Source organism: Bombina bombina, chromosome 3, assembly GCF_027579735.1.
Source record: "Bombina bombina isolate aBomBom1 chromosome 3, aBomBom1.pri, whole genome shotgun sequence".
NCBI lineage: Eukaryota > Metazoa > Chordata > Amphibia > Anura > Bombinatoridae > Bombina > Bombina bombina.
In genome coordinates, this window is record NC_069501.1 from 149,369,012 (window position 1) to 149,389,639 (window position 20,628).

The 20,628-nt window shown below is 35.4% G+C and overlaps 1 protein-coding gene across 1 annotated transcript in view; it reads left to right on the top strand.

Annotated features, from left to right (window-relative positions):
- BTG3 (BTG anti-proliferation factor 3) overlaps nucleotides 1–20,364 on the top strand; it is a 31,348-nt gene extending 10,984 nt beyond the window's left edge. Inside the window, exons 2-6 of the mRNA XM_053704559.1 lie at nucleotides 3,453–3,604; nucleotides 8,227–8,399; nucleotides 10,559–10,696; nucleotides 17,909–18,110; nucleotides 19,677–20,364. Of these exons, the coding sequence (XP_053560534.1) occupies nucleotides 8,227–8,399; nucleotides 10,559–10,696; nucleotides 17,909–18,110; nucleotides 19,677–19,901 (738 nt within the window). The 5' untranslated portion in view covers nucleotides 3,453–3,604 and the 3' untranslated portion in view covers nucleotides 19,902–20,364. The remainder of the gene's footprint in view (nucleotides 1–3,452; nucleotides 3,605–8,226; nucleotides 8,400–10,558; nucleotides 10,697–17,908; nucleotides 18,111–19,676) is intronic.
- Nucleotides 20,365–20,628: the final 264 nt, after the last annotated feature.

Sequence of the window (20,628 nt, forward strand, 5' to 3'; positions counted from 1 at the left end):
ACTCTGCAGTAGGTATAACTAGTTATTTGTAACACATTCATAGCAAACCCCTTCTTTAGTATGCTGTCCCTTTTTAAATAGTCAGTATTCACAATTGTTTGCATATTCTAGAGCCTGGTTTCTCAACAGCCGGGCCGTGGCCCAGTACCGGGCCGTGATAGCCCTGCTGGTGGGCCCTGACCTGTCATGCCCCCACTGCACACAAGGGACAGACTGAGACCAATCAAGGCCCCAGGAAAACTGTCTCACACTGACCCAAATGTATTCAAATTTATGCAAATGAACATGGTAGCCTCCCTGCCCTAACTCCAACAGGCCCATCAACCTCCAGAGCCAGGATCCCCAACATTAAGGGCCAAAGAAAGGGCCCCCAACCTCCAGGGCCAGACCTCACACTCCATGGCCCTCACAGCGACAGACCCTCGGCAGGACCCCCACACTCCAGGGCCCCCACTAAAACCACACTGAACTGCTTAGTTACTGATAGGGCAAATCCCTGCTGCTTTCTCTCTCTCTCTCTCTCTCTCTCTCTATCTAAAACTACCGGGCCCTGGACATGTCCAGCTAAAATTTATGGGGCATTGAGGTCACTTTGGTTGAGAACCACTGTTCTAGAGTACAACAGAACAGTTTAATTGCTTTTTCTTGAGCCCTGCTGACTTGTCACAAGGTATTGAGAATACAAAAGGATTAGCAGTAATATGCTTTGCATTCAGAGGGCAGAGAGGTTCTCTATTGGAAAGACTCGGGAGCATCATCTTTTTGCCATTTCAGAATATCTTATCTTATTGGTGGTTATTGTTGATACTCCATTTGTATATGGAGCGTGATCTCACAATGTTTAATGTCCCTTTAACTGTAATCTTTAACATCGCCCACACTAACAGCAAGATCACAAGAAGTCACAACAGATAATCCAAAGTTTACCAAATTGTGATCTATAGTATGTTAAAGATTACAGTTAAAGGGACATTAAACACTTTGAGATGGTGTTGTAAAATGATAAATCATATATAAAAAACCAAAACCTTTTCAATACTTTCATTATTTATTTTGTCCCCTTTTTGTGTAATTCTATTCTGAAATTGTGAGCTTTCCAATTTCTATTATAAATGGAAGTGCAGAACACGGTTCTTCTATTCCATACAGCCATTGGCTGCACACTCTAGTGACCTATTTATAACTGTCCCTAATTGGACAAAGCAGAGAAAGTAACCTACGCTACAACATGGCTGCTCCTATTGTTCTATAGACACTAAAACTTTACATTTTATTTTGTCAATATTTAAACGGCTAATGACTTTTTTTTTTTTTCCTTTGAATGTATTATTCTATCTAGCATTTATTTGGTGTTTAAAGGGATATTCCAGCCAAAATTGGAAACCACATGGGTGCATTTAGGTATAGAACAGAAGCAATTTTTTAATATACATGCATTAGCAAAAATGCTTCTAATAAAAGCTATAGCTGTTTTAAAAGTGTATTTAAGTATGCACCGTGCACCAGCATTTTAAACACAGAACTTGCTCAGAGGGCCTAAGGTGCTTGTACCATCTAGTAATGACTCAATTTGTTAATTGCTGACACGATACAAGCCCCAGGGATGATCTGAGCAGCTGCAGCATTTAAAATGATGGTGCAGTGAGAATATCTATCTATGCTTCACATGCACATGCAGAGAAAAATGTTAACACTAAAACAGTGATAACTTTTACTAGAAGCATTTTTGCTAATATATTTATATTGCAAATATGTTTCTATTTAAAGATGTAATTAATCTATGTGCATTTACATTTTGACTGGAATGTCCCTTTAATGTCCCTTTTTAACATGGAAATAGTTCTGTCAACTTGTATTTAGTACAAAGTTGTTTTGGGTTCTGTAAGTTTGTTTTCTATTCCTGGAAAATCCATTTAACAATACAATACAAGTGCATATAACTTAGTTGAAAAATTGCTGGATTTGTTAAAAAGGGATTTATTTTTTTGACAATGGACCAGACTATTCTTCAAGAAGAGCATAAACTGCTGATTTAAGCAATAAACTCTGGAAAATTTGAATCAGATTGAGACTTCAGTGTAGCATAATTTATACTTCAGCCATTCCAATCCTTTTCTGCAAAAAGTATAAAAATAAACTATCATTCGTCATCTCCTCATGTTCTGAGAGGCTTCTTGGTTGTAAATAGAGATGTCAGGACTGTAACCTTCTAACCTGGAGACTGTTTATTCACCCAGAGCTAAAGGGAAACGCCTGACAGCCTGGAAAAAACAAAGGTTTCTAATGTTTAGATGTGGCACAAAACCTGTGAGCATTTAGTATTAGGTGAACTGCCAGTTTTTATGACAATAACCTACAATTGTGAGACCCCCCACCGCCTTTTTAAAGTTGAAGTTCTATTAGTTGTATTAATGTTTTAAACCTATGAATATATATGGTTTATATAATTATACACTTTTAGATTGTAATATAAAATGTTTAATTTTTAGTTAAAAAAACAACTTTGCAAATGGTTTTTGTCCCTTTTTGTTCCCTGTAATTTAATTCTGGAAATGATGTGGTTTCTAATTCCTGTTCTAGTGCAGAGCCCAGACTTGCTATATTTAGCACAGTGATTGGTTACAAACTCTATTGACCCATTTATAATTCTCCATATTGCCCTTTGCAAAGAAGGAAACGGATTTCAATATGGCGGCACCTACAGCTTTATCTATACTAAACATTACATTCACCCCCCCTCGACAGTTAAAGGGACTTGAAACCCAAAATTGTACTTTTCTGATTCAGATAGAGCAAGCATCGACTTTCTAATTTACTTCTAATCTATTTTTGTTCTCGTTTTGCTTTTAAACAAAAACAAACAAAAAAGAAGTGTGCACGTGTCTGGAGCACTTTATGGCAGCAGCTTTGCAAGAATGTTATCCATTTGCAAGGGCACTAGATGGCAGAACTAATTCCTGCCATGTACTGCTCCAGACAACTACCAAGGTATCTTCAACAAAGAATATCATGTGAATGAAGCAAATCAAACAAGTAAATTGGAATTTTTTTATTTATTTTTTAAACCTTGTATGTTCTCTCTGAATAACAAAATAACATTTTTTGTGTTTTTATATCCTTTTTAAGGAAATACATTTTAAGTTTGTATGTCCCAATAAGGGTTTTGTGTCTCCATGTGTGGCATATACTTTATTTAGAACTGCGAGAATACTTGTTGCCCAAATCTAATAAATGGAAAAACATAGTCTGACCAGGTAGATTGTTTCATTTATCTACTAATAAAATTGTGCTATTAGAAACCTCAATACATTAAAGAAAGAAATCTGTATTTCCCCATGTGTTTAATAGAGAGGGACAGACACAAGCATCTAATCAAGCTATCTGCTGTTGTTGTTAAAGCTTTTCATTTCCTGTTCTGTCCCTTGTGTTTATTATTCTTCGGTCTTTTTTAGATCTCACAATCTTCAACATTTACCAGATAACCACAGAGGCAGTTTGTGTCCCTAGATGGATTCTGTCTGTGATCTGAAGGTGACCTAAAGAATCACTATTGAGCACTGTAGCATAAGACAGTCTGAACCTTCACTGATCATCAAACCACAAGGTAAATGCACCCTCTGGAAATTTACAACAATGTCTGGCCGGTGCCTTTATTCTGATTTATAAAAATTTTTTTTTAAAGCTTTGTACTTGTTGAAGTAGCAACAACTAGGAGCTAGCTGAACACCTCTGAGCCAATGAAGAGGCATATATGTGCAGCATACAATCAGCAGCTAGCTCCCAGTAGTACATTGCTGATTCTGGACCTATTTAGATATGCTTTTCAACAAAAGATACAAAGTGACCAAAGCAAATGAACTAATAGTAGTAAATTGGAAAGGGGATTAAAATTGCTTGCTCTGTCTGAATCGTTAAAGTTCAGTTTTTACTTTACTGTCCCTTTAACATACAGTAGAATTAATTTGTCATTTTGCTGCTTTCACATTGTTGATTGATATAAGTATGCTTTAAAGGGGTAGTCTAGTCAAAATTAAACTTTCATGATTCAGATAGAACATGCAATTATAAACAACTTTCCAATTTACTTTTGTCATCAAATTTGCTTTGTTCTTTTGGTATTTTTTGTTGAAAGCTAAAACTAGGTAGGCTCATATGCTAATTTCTAAGCCCTCGAAGGCCGCCTCTTATCTCAGTGCATTTTGACAGTTTTCACAGCTAGACAGTGCTAGTTCACATGTCATAAAGATAACACTGTGCTCACACACATGCAGTTATTTGAGTTAGCACTGATTGGCTAAAATGCATGTCTGTCAACAGAACTGAAATAAGAGGTCTGTCTGCAGAGGCTTAGATAAAAGGTAATCACAGAGGTAAAAAGTGTATTGATATAATAGTATTGGTTATGGGTAATAAAGGGATTATCTATCTTTGTAAACAATAAACATTTGAAAGGGACAGTCTATACTAAAATTGTTTCAAAAGATAGATAATGCCTTTACTACCCATTCCCTAGCTTTGCACAACAAACGTTGTTAGATTAATACACTTTATAACATTTAAACCTCTACATTTCTGCCTGTTTCAAAGCCTCTATAGACAGCTTCTTAATCGCATGCTTTTGTATTTTCTTTTCACAACAGGAGACTGCTGGTTCATGTGGGTCATATAGCTAACAATGTGTTCACGTCCAAGTAGTTATTTAACCCTTTCGTGACTGGGTTAAAATGTCTACATCGGAACAACTGTTCCGATGTAGACAAATTGAAACCACGCGATCGTGCACACGATCACCAGATTTCAATTATTGGATCGCGTCTGGGGGGCGTCCCTACAACCCTAGGAACGCTCTCCAGACCGCGATTAAATCCTGGAAGCACAGAAGGCTTCAGGACAGCCGTTGGCTGTGACGTTCTATTCCGTCATTATGGCTCTAAAGCCCAGTGTAATTATGACGGAATAGAACGGCATTAAAAGGTTAAGATTTAGCACAACACAGTACTAAAAGCTAGTCAATACATAAGTCATGTGATCAGGGGTCTGTCAGAAGATGCTTAGATACAAGGTAATCACAGAGGTAAAAAGTATATTAAAGGGACAGTCTACACCAGAATTGTTATTGTTTTAAAAGATAGATAATCCCTTTTTTACCCATTCCCCAGTTTTGCATAACCAACAGTTATATTTATATATTTTTTACCTCTGTGGTTATCTTGTATCTAAGCCTCTGCAAACTGCCCCTTTATTTCAGGTCTTTTGACAGACTTGCAGTTTAGCCAATCAGTGATAGCTCCCAGGTAACTTCATGTGCATGAGCACAGTGTTATCTATATGAAAAATATGAACTAAAACCCTCTAGTGGTGAAAAACCTGTTAAAATGCATTCTTAAGAGGCGGCCTTCAAGGTTTAAGAAATTAGCATATGAACCTCCTAGGTTAAGCTTTCAACTAAGAATATCAAGAGAACAAAGCAAAATTGGTGATAAAAGTAAATTGGAAAATTGTTTAATATTACATGCCCTATCTGAATCATGAAAGTTTGTCCCTTTAATATAAGTGTTATGGGTAATAAAGGGATTAGCTATATTTTTTTAAAACAATATTGTATACTGTCCCTTTAAGTATTATAAATATTAATGTAATGTGGTTATATGGTTGAATTGTCTCCCAGGCAATTAGAGGATATTTTGTGTTATTTCCTAGTTAGACACAAACCTGCAATACTTCTGTATGCTGACATTGTAATGTTACTGTGACAGGATACTTGTAAAACACAAATTCTATACAACATTTCCTGTGCTGATCTAAGGACGCAGGTGCAAGATATTTTCTATTGTTCCTTATGTGGCAGACGTCACGCCTGTGTGCTGTATTAACCAGACACAATAACATTCATTTGAGTTTATAGCAGACCACAGGAATACTGATTCCGCATTGTTTTTGCTCGCTCTTGATATTTTACAATGGTGTTTTGGTTCTTATTTGAATAGGGCTAATATTGGTAACCAGAGAGACGCAATCGATTTAAACATAATTGTTAACGCTAAATATTTTCTAAATACTGATGATTCACATAGCTGATATATATTTTTTTTTTTATTAACCTTAAAGGGACATTCCGGTCAAAATATAAATGCGCATAGATGGATTACATCTTTCAATAAAAACATATTTGCAATATAGATGTATTGGCAAAAATGCTTCTAGTCAAAGTTATCACTGTTTTAATGTTAACATTTTTCTGTGCATGTGAAGCATAGCTACATATTCTCAGTGCACCAGCATTTTAAATACAGCAGCTGTTAAGAGCACAAGTGGGGTTTGTATCCTATCAATAAATAACAAATTGAGCCATTACCAATCACCTTAGGCTCTCTGAGGAAGTGCTGTTAAAAATGCTGGTGCACGGTGCATACTTAAATACACTTCTGAAACAGTTATAGCTTTTATAAGAAGCATTGTTGCTAATACATACTGTATATTATATAAATGATTCTATTCATAACTAAAATGAATCCACGTGGATTCCAATTTTGTTTGGAATGTACCTTTTTAAACTGTTGTAGTACTTATTTTGAATCATAGCTAAATGATAGTTTTAAAGGGACACGAAACCCAAAATTATTCGTTCATAATTCAGAAGTAAATTGGAAGCTTGTTTTTTTAATTGCATGCCCTGTTATATAATTTGCTACATTCTCTTGGAATTCTTTGTTGAAAAGCATATCTAGGTAGGCTCAGCAGCAACAATGCACTACTAGGAAGTAGCTGCTGGTTGGTAATTGTACATATTTGTCTCTTGTCATTGGCTCAAATAACATGTTGAGCTAACTCCCTGTAATGCATTGCTGCTCCTTCACTAAAGGATATCAAGAGAGTGAAGCAAATTTGGTAATAGAATTTAACTGGAAAGGTATTGAAAATTGTATTCTGTCCGAAACATTAAAAAACATGTTTTAAGTCCCTTTTTTAAAAGCATTATAGGGGCACTGAAGCCCTGTAAATACATACAGTATATAATATGCATGGTATATATCCGTAATTGAATTATGTGCTACAATATTCACACATTTTAAAACCTTCCTTTTGTTGAAAAGTTTCTGTTTTGCAGCGCAGGAACATGCACCTTGAAATAGAATATACACAATAAAGATAGTTTTTCAATCATTTGCTGTGGCTTTTTAAAGACTTTTATAAATAAACTCTTATACTGATCAAGCAAACACTGTGTAGAATGTTACAGGATAAAGCTTCTCTACAGACAATGGTAAACCAGCAACTTTCAGACTTAAATTACATTTCATTATTTTTCCTGTTTTCCAGTATTTTGGTTTCCTTTTTGTTGAAACTTAGATTCATTCCGTCAGAACATTCTTAAAGGGACATTCCAGCCAAAATTAGAATCCACATGGATGCATTTCAGTTTTGAATAGAAGCATTTTTGTAACATATATGTACTAACAAAAATGATAACAATGAAAGCTATAGCTGTTTCAAAGGTGTATTTGAGTATGCACTGTGCACCAGCACGCTAAACACAGCACTTGCTCAGAGAGCCTAAGGTGCTTCTACCATCTGGTAATGACTCAGTTTAATTGTTGACACGATACAAGCCCCACTGACTCTTTGAGTAGCTTCAGCATTTAAAATGCTTGTGCACTGAGAAAATCTAGCTATGCTTCAAATGCAGAGACAAATGTTAAGACTAAAACAGTGATATCTTGTACAAAAAGCATTTTTGCCAACACATGTATATTGCAAAGATGTAATTCATCCATGTGCATTTCAATTTTGACCAAAATGTCCCTTTAACTCAGGAGCATGCACGTGTCTTGAGCGTTATATGGCTACAGTTATGAATATAGTGCTTCGGACATGCTCACTCCTGAACATACTTCAGTATGCCCTAAGAAAATAAATTATATCAGGAGACAGAGGTAAACTGGAAAAGCAATTAAAATGACATTTTGTGTCTGAAATCTGAGCATTTCATTTTGACATCTGTGTTCTTTTTAAAGAAGCGTTTAGGTTAAGATAATTACTGTTATTAAGCATATCATTTCCTTTACATTGAACACAATTATTATTGTTCTGTAGTACTTTTTGTTCAATTTGTGACCCTGAGAAAATAAAAACAGTCAAGTTGCTCTATTTCATTACAGTATTATGACTAAAAAATGTAGATAAATGCAGTTCTGACTATCCAGAATGTTTTTATTTTTTTTTAAGATGAAGAACGAAATTGCTGCCGTGGTGCTTTTTCTCTCAAGCCTAATAAAAAAGAATGGCAAGTTAAAAAAGGAAGAGATTGATAGGTTTTCCAATGCCTTAACCAAATTTCTACATGATAAATACGCTGGTCACTGGTATCCTGGAACACCAACAAAAGGACAAGCGTACAGGTGTTGTAGATTTCTTGTTATTTTCACCTTTTCACACAGATCTTTATATTTAGAGTTGCCAACAGCTCTTTATACCTGATCAGCTAGTTGGGTGGTAGGTGGAGGTCATGCAAATGGTTTCTCCTTAAACTGTCATCATAGTCTTTATAATATATATTTTACTTGATCCCATTATTTACCAGTAACTAACAAATCAGTGATTGTACCCCCTAGCTACTGGTATTAAACATAAAACAGGGATCCCTCCCCCAATACCATTACGACAACTTTAGGCTGCCTTTAGAAATGAATGGTTTTAAGTTAATCTAGTGTCAGAAAACAGTGATTTGACTCCTCTTAGCCATGTGCCAGTAACACCCAGTGTTTTTTTTTTTTTTTTTTTTTTTTTTTATGCAAGTGATGGTACTTAATTTTTATTTTTTTAAAAATAAACCGCACTTTGTGTGCACAAATACATTTAACACCTCTAGCATTTGTGCCAAAATTGCACTTGACCCATGCTGCCTGGAGAAGCCAGAACGTAAATTTGTGTAACTTGCATTTGCTGCAAATCAAATAGCTGGTTTTAGGCAATTTTGCAGCCTTTTGAAGTACTAAGTTTTTGGGGGGTTTTTTAAGCTCCTTAAAGGGGAGAGGGAACAAATAACATTATTTTGATACAAAAACAAATATCCCTTTAATGCCTGTGCATATACTGTCATTTCTTTTTGCCACCATGTTTGTAAATGAGTAATCGTGGCATTAAAAATAAATGTAGCTGCTGCTAACTTCCTAAATTCAGAATGCTGAATAATATGTGGCAATTCATTGGTTTTGAGTCAAGGAGAAAAGAGTATACCATATAGAAGAAAGATCATTTTATGTTTTTAGCACTGGTGCATATAATAAATTAACATTTGGTACGAAAGTAGTCAGTTATGTGGGATGCTATTATTTTCTACTACATTTCTATATTAAAAGCCCTTTCAGCTTTAACAAGTGTTTAAAGGACCAATCAACACATTAGATTTGCATAATCAACAAATGCAAGATAACAAGACAATGCAATAGCACTTAGTTTGAACTTCAAATGAGTAGTAGATTTTTTTTATAACAAACTTCAAAGTTATGTATATTTCCACTCCCCTTGTACCATGTGATAGCAATCAGCCAATCACAAATGCATATACGTATAGTCTGTGAATTCTTGCACATGCTCAGTAGGATCTGGTGACTCAAAAAATTGTAAATATAAAAGAATGTGCACATTTTTTTTAGTGGAAGTAAATTGGAAAGTTGTTTTAAAATTACATACTGTGTCTGAATCATGAAAATTTAATTTAACCTGAGTGTCCCTTTAAGGTTTAAACATTTCTATAGCTAAGGGCTTTATCCTAATCTCTAATATCTATATTCACTAGTCTTGTTGTTCATATATATGCAGAATTAAAGTGATGGTAAATTTAACACATACTTAAATACAATTATTAATCTATATTACTTTTGATACCTTCATTTTTTTTATTTTCAGATGTGCTAAAGCAAGACTTTAGTTCTATAGCTTCCTACGGCCGTCCACATGATAAATATTTTTTTATTGAGATGGTTTTTTGCCTGTTGGTTTAGCGGTGAAAATGTCACCTCAATAAAAAAATCTAATTTTCATGTGGGCAGCCAGAGGGGGCTATAAAATATAACGGAGGTAAATGATGAATTAAGGGAAGTTTACAAAATAATATAGAATAGGATTAAAATGTTAAATTTACCATCACTTTAATGCACACAGCAAGTATCCTTCTTATGGCTATGCAGGCACCAGCACGCTAGAATGTGAGCATATTTTTACTTAAGAACAAGTGGTCGTCTATTTTTAACTGTAGTGTTCTTACATTTGATGGTCATAAACTGTGTTTGCAAATGCTCTATCTGTTAAAGCGTCTCATATTTTATTAAATGCTTTGGATGATATTTAGGGGAGTAGACTGATTAATTTTGGTGATCAGAAATTAAAAAAAAAAAAAAAATTCCCAAATATTTTTTTGTAGTTTTAGATACAATTAATCTTGTCAGTTTTTACTGTTTAGAAAAAGTCTAACTTTTTGTTGTAGAAAGTGAAATAAAGTGTCTGTTTTATAATCATCTAGTCTTCGATCAACATTTTTTTTTTTTTCTCCTTAAAGGTGTATTAGAATAAACAAGTTTCAAGGTGCCGACCCTGAACTAGTAAAAGCGTGCATTCTCTGTGGTTTAGCGTACGGCGACCTCGGTTTACCAAAGGAAATCACGCTATGGGTGGATCCATGGGAAGTGTGTTGCAGGTGAGAATTCTAAAAAGAAATACCAGAAATCACAAATGGCATTTTATTGCATGCGTCCTACTTGCTATTGGCATAAAGTACAACCTGAGATGCCAGTTTATAACATAGAAAATAACTGCACCAGTTAAATGACTGACGTGCTCACAGCTTTTTAAATTGCCTGCTGGGTTGTATGGCCTTGTCTAAGCATCCTTGGTCCCTTTTTTTTTTTTTTTTTTTTTTTAAACATAATTTGCTGTTTTATGTTAATAGAGGTGTGGGAGTTGTCTTGATGTAAAGGTGAGCACAATTATGCATTTCCTGTTCATTTTATTATCCTAAAAAACTGCTTTTACATTTATTCTTATATGCAAAAAGTATGTTAATTTGTTGCTCTTTCATTTGGTATACATATTTATTTAAATATCCCATTAAAAACTATATCTTTCTCCTGAGATGTACATAATACTGATAATGACCCCAATAGATACAGAATGGGTTCTTTCTGGATCATCACGACTGCCTCCAGTTTGCCTGGCACCCAGCTGAATTAGTTGTCACCTTGTCACAAGGTGATACCATGCTCAAGAGCAAAAGGGGTTGGGAGAGTTCTTTTATCTTTAGGTTGCTAAAATAGACATTACACACATGGCCTGTCAGTTTGTGCATCTGTCTCTTTTTAATCTTGTGTGTCTGTGGCTGAACTAAGCACAGTAATATGTTCATTTTTATGTCATATAACTAAAACCACACCTGAATGCCCCTCTGTTGCTGCATATAACTATAAATATTAACTGCTTCTGTGCCAAATCAGTGGCTGTTTGTGACAGAGGACTTTGCTTTTTAAAAGGGGAGAAGTTCACCTAGTTTCATATAAGTAAAAATTAATGGAATCAAAGAAATCGCACAGCAGAAATATTGCTTCTGACCACCAGGTGGCAATGCTGAGACACTTTTATTAAAGGATAAAAGGCACTGCTTTGCTTTTTGTAGGTTTGGTTACAGATATATCAGATTTAACTGATACATAGTGGCAACTAAAAAGACCTTTAGAATTGCATGGATCCAATAAACTTGTTTTTATTAAAAAAAAAAGTAATTTAATTATTACTTATGCCATAACTGACCAGTGAGTATTCAGTATGGGCTTTTGTATATGATTGTGTTGATACTGTGTTTGTGCAGTTGTCTTGGTCTCTAGATGTAAGTTTGTAACATCTGTATAAAGTTGGGAATGTCATATGCCTGTGCATTAGTAATTACACTTGTCCATTTAGGGCATGTGAAAGCTTGTTTAGAAACAGGAACACCCCCATTTATTATTATTTTCCCTTCACATTAAAGGGCCACTGTAAGTAAATATTTTCTATTCCTGTTACTAACTAACTAACTACCCCAAATATGCTTTTTCTCAATAACATTTCATTAACATATCTCTACCGTATATCAGAAATCTTGTCTGCAAATTTAATTGTTTTCCACACCCACACCGTGGGTATCCTTTGCTCTGTACCAATCCGTTTACAATACCTAGGTTCCAAAATGGCGCTTTAAACACAGTTATTGGTTTAAGTATTTTGAACACTCAGTGCTGAAAATAGTGGGCAGGATAACGTGACATCATCGGCGAATAAAAGATATAACTTTTAGAACGTTATGAAACTTTGTTTTGGAGAAAATATAGGTCAGTAGGTTTTAATTAATGTTTATTAACTTTAATATGTTAGTTGTTTAGCTTAAAAATTATAACAGGAAGTAATCCTTTAACTTGTGACAATCCTGTGTGATTGACAGGCAATGCCAAAACGCTAAGGTGTAATTGCTATTGCTGTGTCAATCACCTGATAGATGAAGAGAAAAGAACAAATCGTATTTCCTGATCCACTAGAGGGATCTCATTTGCCATCATCTTGAGATTAAGAGACTGAAGCTCTGTAGTAATTCAGGTGGGAGAGCACCAATTGTCCCCACAATTTGCGGGTTTGACTTGAATTAGAAGCTGTCTTTCCTTTGTTCATTAACCTCTATCTCCTTCTTACACAAACACCGGCGGTTGAAAGCTACACATTAGGAAATTTGTATACACCATGACATTGTATGTACTGGACACAAAGGATGTACTAAATCACTTAGAAAACATGTAGTGGATGATAATGTACTACTGGCTAGCATTAATGTAGAAAGTCTCTACTCTAACATCATGCATGATCTAGGACTTGAGGCTGTAAAACACTTTCAAAAGACTGTAAATCCGAAGGGGATTTTGAAAGATGACTTCACTATTGATTTACTAAATTTTGTCCTAACACACAATTATTTTCTTTTCAATAACAAAATATGTTTAAAAGATGGGAACAGCGATGGGTACCTGATGCGCATCCACATATGCCAACCTGTTTTTGGGTTGGATAGAACAAATGAGCATACTGAACCAGGATGTCAATCCATATATGAAGCATATGGACTTCTATTTGAGGTACATCAATGTGCTAATACTATGGTCTGGCACAAAAAATGAATTTCTAGATTTCATGAAATGGTTAAATAACAACATTTATGGAATGAAGTATACACACACAGTAGATGAAACAAGAATTGCATTCATGGATTTATTGATTATCAAAGACAATGATGGTGTTCTGAGCACTAAATTGTATAGAAGAGTACATCAACTAACAGCCTGCTTGAATAGATAAACTGTAGTAAAGACGAGGACTTTGAGAAAGAGGCACTCGAACTGAGAAAAAGGTTTAAAGAGGGGGGGGGGGTACCCTAACCAATGTCTCAAGAAAGCCTATCAAAGAGCAAAAGCCTCAGACCGAAGATCTTTACTAAGAAACACTACAATAGGCTGCACACCAATACAGGGAAAGGAACAGTCCATATGAGTCATAGGCACTTTTGATGAAAATAATCACAAAATACGTCAGATCTTTAAGAAACATTGGCACGTACTGACAGACGATCCTGACTTACTGGAGGTAATGACAAAAATAACCTAATCACACATATAAGATCACAAAATCTAAAAGATATCTTACCAACAGCCGTTATTGGATACCAAAACCAAGAACATGGCTTTGAGAAACCAAAGGTTTCTATACATGCGGACGTTGAAAAAGCATGCAGAAACATAATTCCAACAAAATGGTTTACAAATCCCAATACAAATAAAAAGTATGAGATAAAAACTTTCTGTAGATCTAAAATGGTTATTTGTGTTGCAATATGCAAATGTAATTTGATCTCTGTGGGAGAGAACTCCAGGGAGTTAAGAACTAGGATTCTGGAACATATTGGTATATTAAATGGAATAGATCAATACCAATAGCCCAGCATATGAATATATTCCATGCAGATGCCAAGTATGATACGTTTTTTGCAATTAAACAGCTAAAACTAAAAGGCAGAAGAGGTAACTTTAATAAAATATTGCTGCAAAAGGAATGCAGATGGATCCATGAATTGCAATCAGCCACACCAAAAGGGCTAAATGAAGTGATTTCATATAAATGTTTTCTGGGATAAATACAGAAATTCCATAATACCTGTCTGATAGTACCCCAGTATGCTAATAATTTAAAGCGATCAGGATTGAAAAAATACCTAGTAGGCTGTTTTAATATAACATAATATGCAAAATATACCCTAAAACTGCATCTTATGACTCTGTGGAATAAGTACAAAAAATACCCCTGAATAGTCATTAATTTTTGAGATTTGATTGATATGCTCTATTACGATAATGACGATAACACATATGTATAGAAATATCTACAGGTGCATACACTGGATATGCATCCAGGAGCACATTAATAGTAAACCGAATTGAGGAGTGTTTAAAGGTGTTTGTATCCGTTAAAACCTCAGTGTATGATATTAAGAGTATTCCAGGAATATTTTCCTGTACAGGAATGACACATTTCCAAAAAAAACAAATAGCCAATATTGAAATCCTCATTACGCATCCAATTTCTGTGGAACTTAATAGACATTATAAAGACAATTTAATGAGATTTTGTAAAACATATATGACTGAGAATAACCATTTTGTTGTAAATAAATATGAGCACCCTCTGCGGACCTACATGAATTTAACGTTGACGCCAGGCAGTACAACACTGCTGTCAACAAAATTGATTACCATGGCAACATATGCCTATAAGAGAAGCTGAGACCGCCCCTAACCACTGACGAAGTTACGCACAAGTGACGAAACGCGTCAGTGGGCGGGGCTATGAGGGACGCAATAGTGGAGTGAAAAATAACTTGAACTTTAATCAAACTGGGGAAAAAACTATACATCTGTTACAAATATGATATAGTCACATTCTGTAGCCTGCCACTGTTATTGTTATGGTGATTAGTTGGAGACTGAATAGTCAGCTAACTTAGAGATACTATATTAACGGCAGAGTTAGTGTTGAATGCACTGAGTATACTATATGATACGCTCAGCATTGAATGAGTGACCAGCTTGAATCAACTTTTGATGTGTGTTGATTAGTAATAGGGATACAGTTAGAAATCCGCCGACTGTGTTCAATCACAGCGGTATGCAGAAAGGAGGTCGCCTTTGAGCGCATGGTTTTATTGTATGTACCCAAATATATGCCTGCATGTTTATTCCTATTTGCTGACAACACTCCACAGTCTCTCATAGCCCACACAGTCTTTATTTAATGTAGCAGCCACAGTCCTGGGCTATCATTAAATTAGTGGATGTGAAATACCCCCTATTGCCTAGCAGTTATAGCTGTATTTTTTAAACGTTTGTGTATGTTGCATATATGTCAAAGTGCTAATTTTTATCATAAGCAAGCTATACATTATACCTGATCCATCCTCTGCTAAAGCGGTGATGAAGGCCATTGAAGTAGTTGGATTTGATCCATAGCTGTTAACATAGGCACAGTGGTATATGGTAGGATGGAGCTAAACTTTCAATACATAGAATAGCTGCTGTTGCACTGAGACTAGAATACTCCTTGTAATTAAACATTAAAAGGATGGTTAACCTGTATATACAGTATCTCACAAAAGTGTGTACACCCCTCACATTTTTGTAAATATTTGATTATATCTTTTCATGTGACAACACTAAAGAAACAACACTTTGCTACAATGTAAAGTAGTGAGTGCACAGCCTGTATAACAGTGTAAATTTGCGGTCCCCTCAAAATAACTCGACACACAGCCATTAATGTCTAAACCGTTGGCAACAAAAGTGAGTACACCCCTAAGTGAAAATGTCCAAAATGGGCCCAATTAGCCATTTTCCCTCCCCAGTGTCATGTGGCTTGTCAGTGTTACGAGGTCTCAGGTGTGAATGGGGAGCAGGTGTGTTAAATTTGGTATCGCTCTCACACTCTCTCATACTGGTCACTGGAAGTTCAACATGGCACCTCATGGCAAAGAACTCTCTGAGGATCTGAAAAAAAAAATTCTTGCTCTACATAAAGATGGCCTAGGCTATAAGAAGATTGCCAAGACCCTGAAACTGAGCTGCAGCATGGTGGGCAAGACCATACAGCAGTTTCACAGGACAAGTTCTACTCAGAACAGCCCTTGCCATGGTCGACCAAAGAAGTTGAGTGCACGTGCTCAGTGTCATATCTAGAGGTTGTCTTTGGGAAATAGACGTATGAGTGCTGCCAGCATTGCTGCAGAGGTTGAAGGGGTTGGGGGTCAGCCTGTTAGTGCTCAGATCATATGCCACACACTACATCAAATTGGTCTGCATGGCTGTCATCCCAGAAGGAAGCCTCTTCTAAAGATGGTGCACAGGAAAGCCCACAAACAGTTTGCTGAAGACAAGCAGACTAAGGACATGGATTACTGGAACCATGTCCTGCGGTCCGATGAGACCAAGATAAACTTATTTGGTTCAGATGGTGTCAAGCGTGTGTGGTGGCAACCAGGTGAGGAGTACAAAGACAAGTGTGTATTGCCTACAGTCAAGCATGGTGGTGGGAGTGTCATGGTCTGGGCCTGCATAATTGCTTCTGGCACTGGGGAGCTACAGTTCATTGAGGGAACCATGAATGCCAACATGTACTGTGAAATATTGAAGCATGATCCCTTCCCTTCGGAGACTGGGCCGCAGGGCAGTATTAAAACATAACGACCCCAAACACATCTCCAAGATGACCACTGCCTTGCTAAAGAAACTGAGGGTAAAGGTGATTGACTGTCCAAGCATGTCTCCAGACCTAAACCCTATTGATCATCTGTGGGGCATCCTCAAACGGAAGGTGGGGGAGCGCAAGTTCTCTAACATCCACCAGCTCTGTGATGTTGTCATGGAGGAGTGGAAGAGGACTCCAGTGGCAACTTGTGAAGCTCTGGTGAACTTTATGTCTAAGAGGGTTAAGAAAGTGCTGGAAAATAAGGGTGGCCACACAAAATATTGACACTTTGGGCCCAATTTGGATATTTCCACTTAGGGGTGTACTCACCTTTGTTGCCAATGCTTTAGACATTAATGGCTGTGTTTTTATTTTGAGAGGACAGCAAATTTGCACTGTTATACAGACTACACACTCACTACTTTACATTATTGCAAAGTGTCATTTCTTCAGCGTTGTCACATGAAAAAATATAATAAAATATTTACAAAAATGAGGGGTGTACTCACTTTTGTGAAATACTGTATGTGCATATGTATATTTATGCACAGTAAAATCATTTTCTAACTTACTTTATTTTGATGCATATTATGTGATTTAATTTAGCCCTATATAAAAAAAAAAAAAAAAAAATATATATATATATATATATATATATATATATATATATATATATATATATATATATTTAGATTTGGAACTGCACACTGCTGACTTATCAAAGCTAACCCTGCTACATATCTATCCCTAATTGGCTTTAGTAAATAAACTGCAAAACAATTCACTTTATACTAACAATATGACTAACCTTGTTCTCTGCAGACTAAAGCCCGGTTCACTCCTCCAAATAAAGCATATGGAGGGTGAAATGTGGCTTTTTAAAAAAAAGTTTAAACTTGGCTGATATAATCTATAGCAAGACAACAGAAATATTGTGTAATTATAAGGTGTTTACTGCCCCTTTTAGCAGAGCTTACACCATAATCCTTTCATAAATATAAACATGCACTGGTCAAATGAGGAAAAGTGTTTAATATATGCATTTAATTTACACAAATGTAAGATTGCAAGCTGCCCTCACAAAATGTTTTTGTTTCTGCTCTAGATATGGTGAAAAAAACCACGCCTTTATTGTGTCAAGCTTTGAAAGTGAGGATGAAGATAAGGCTGAAATCTCACAGAAAGTTAGTTTTGTTGCTGGTAATATTACCTCAGATTATCACTCTGGCTCCTCCTCAGATGAAGAAGTTTACGTAAACAGTAAAAAAGGAGCTTCGGTGATGCCAAACACAAATGGCAGTTGTCAGGTAACTGACTAGAAATATCATGTGATTATGTATGAAAACTATTAGCTGATTAGAAAATGTTATCATATTTACGGACCAGTCAACACATTAGATTTACATAATCAACAAATGCAAGATAACAAGACAATGCAATAGCACATAGTCTGAACTTTAAATGAGTAGTAGATTTTTTTTATAACAAATTTCAAAGTTATGTATATTTCCACTCCCCTTGTACCATGTGATAGCAATCAGCCAATCACAAATGCATATACGTATAGTCTGAATTCTTGCACATGCTCAGTAGGATCTGGTGACTCAAAAATTGTAAATATAAAACTGTGCACATTTTTTTTAATGGAAGTAAATTGGAAAGTTGTTTAAAATCACATGCTGTATCTGAATCATGAAAATTTAATTTAACCTGAGTGTCCCTTTTTAAAGGGACAACAATCACTTTTTCAATATTCACTATGTGTAGACAGTCTGTGTGGTCTTTATGTTAGTGAATATATGTATAATGTGTGTAGATATTAAATTAGACATACGTTTTTATAGATGTATTTATATAAAGCAAGTTCTTGGCACATTTGATAACCATTTAGGGGTGTCCCAGTGTGCGCATGCGCATAAGTAGCTGCTGCTGATCTTTCGGTAGTGTATGATATATTGGTGCAGGGCCAAGTGCTCCCTAGTCTAAATGAGATCTTCTCTAGTAGAAGCACTAAAGCAATAAGTCTCGATAAACAGCAGATAAGGACGTATGTACATATCTTGCCACTTAGTAAAAAACTAATGTATTGTAGATGTCAGTCAGTACATTTTAGGTATATAAAGTCTGACACACGCACTTTATTTTAGGTTTGGCTCCTGATAATGCTGACTCTTTTTTATTTAATAAAAAAAAGACTTCTGCTCTAGAGGTGCCACTAACCTGTGTGATAAAGTCATAGACGGATGTCATTATTAGCTACTTGAGCACGCAAATCTGAAAATGTTGGCGTTTGATAATTGTACTTTATTTCTTTTAATTACCAATGCTAAAGTGCTGTTTTTTTTTTGTTGGAACACAACCAACATTTGTATGTCCCTTTTTATTAAAAAAGATTTAAAGTTAACTGGCAACAAACTATCTGATATGGTCAGGAAAGGGGTGGGGAAAATATATACATGCTTTGCTTTCTTGACACTAAATTTTCTGTTTTTTGCTCTCTATAGATTTACCCATAAGAGGTCAGTTATTTAGCAGTGCTTTAAAATGTCATGTGATATTGAGGTATCAGTCTGCTAGTAGCGGAGTAAAATTCAGCTAAAGGTTCTTTATTGCCAGCGTCTCGTGTGTGTTGCTTTGATAAGATTGTGTTGCTAAGCAGCTAATGACACAGCTGCAAACGGAAGCATGAACAGAATTCATTGTAGAGGCTAAATTTAAAGACCAGACTGGTCAACAAGGGTTTTTATCTTAAGTACCAAAAATAGACATGACAAGCAATTAGTTGTACTTCCAGGCTCAAATGCTCTCTTACTGTGTCATATCAAAGTACACATTTCTACAATCTCATTTGTATTTCTTTTATTTGCCCTCAGATACCAGAATTTGTGTTTCATTCTCTACCTGCATGGAGCAAGATTCCAAAGAAAAAGCATAGTTCTCAGTACAACTATCATCCACGTTTTGCTTCTACTCATCAACACCCTCAAGGCAACAAGGTGTATGGGCATATGCCGTGGCTGCCTACAATCGTTCATAATGAAAGAAATCACTGGACTAATCTGCATATAGTGACCAATTGTCATCACTGTTTGATTTGATTAACTAATACTGTTGCGCGTGTGATCAGATGGACCAAACTGTCTTTTCAAGACTTATATCTATATATATCTTTTTTTTTTTTTTTTCTTTTAATTTGATGAAAACTGGTTGCACCTTAATATATTCATAGTACTTTGGGAAACACTTTTGTTATAGTTTATATATAGATAAGTGCCTAGGATTTTTAAGATGTTGAATTATATTTATATATAGTGACTTGCACAGAACCATGTTAAGAAAAGCTTAATTTACTGTACTTAGAATTTTCTATATTGATCATATTTATTCAGTTAATATTTTATATATAAAACTAATAAATATAAAAAAAAATTATTCTAAAGTGAAAACCGTGCCTTAGAATTTGACTTCTAATAGTGTTCTAATTACAATGTAATGATATATAAATGCTAAACTTAGGTTGTCACATTAGTAGTATTAAATATACTGCAAATATATTCTGAATGACGTTCTTGTGTATTTTTGTTTTGGTCGAGGGGTAATTCTGAAAAAGGAAAGTGTCATTCATATTTCTATGTTCTTACATTTTTAGCTCAAATAAGTGTAGCTTTTTTTTTTTTTTTTTTTTTATTCGAGGCTCAGTATTAGTGTTCTCACCATCTAAATCAAAGGCTACTCGCCATCATTATAAAGGGGACAGTAAACCACTTTGCGATTTTTATATATTAAATGTTATACATATGAAACAACTTTGCAATATATTTTCGT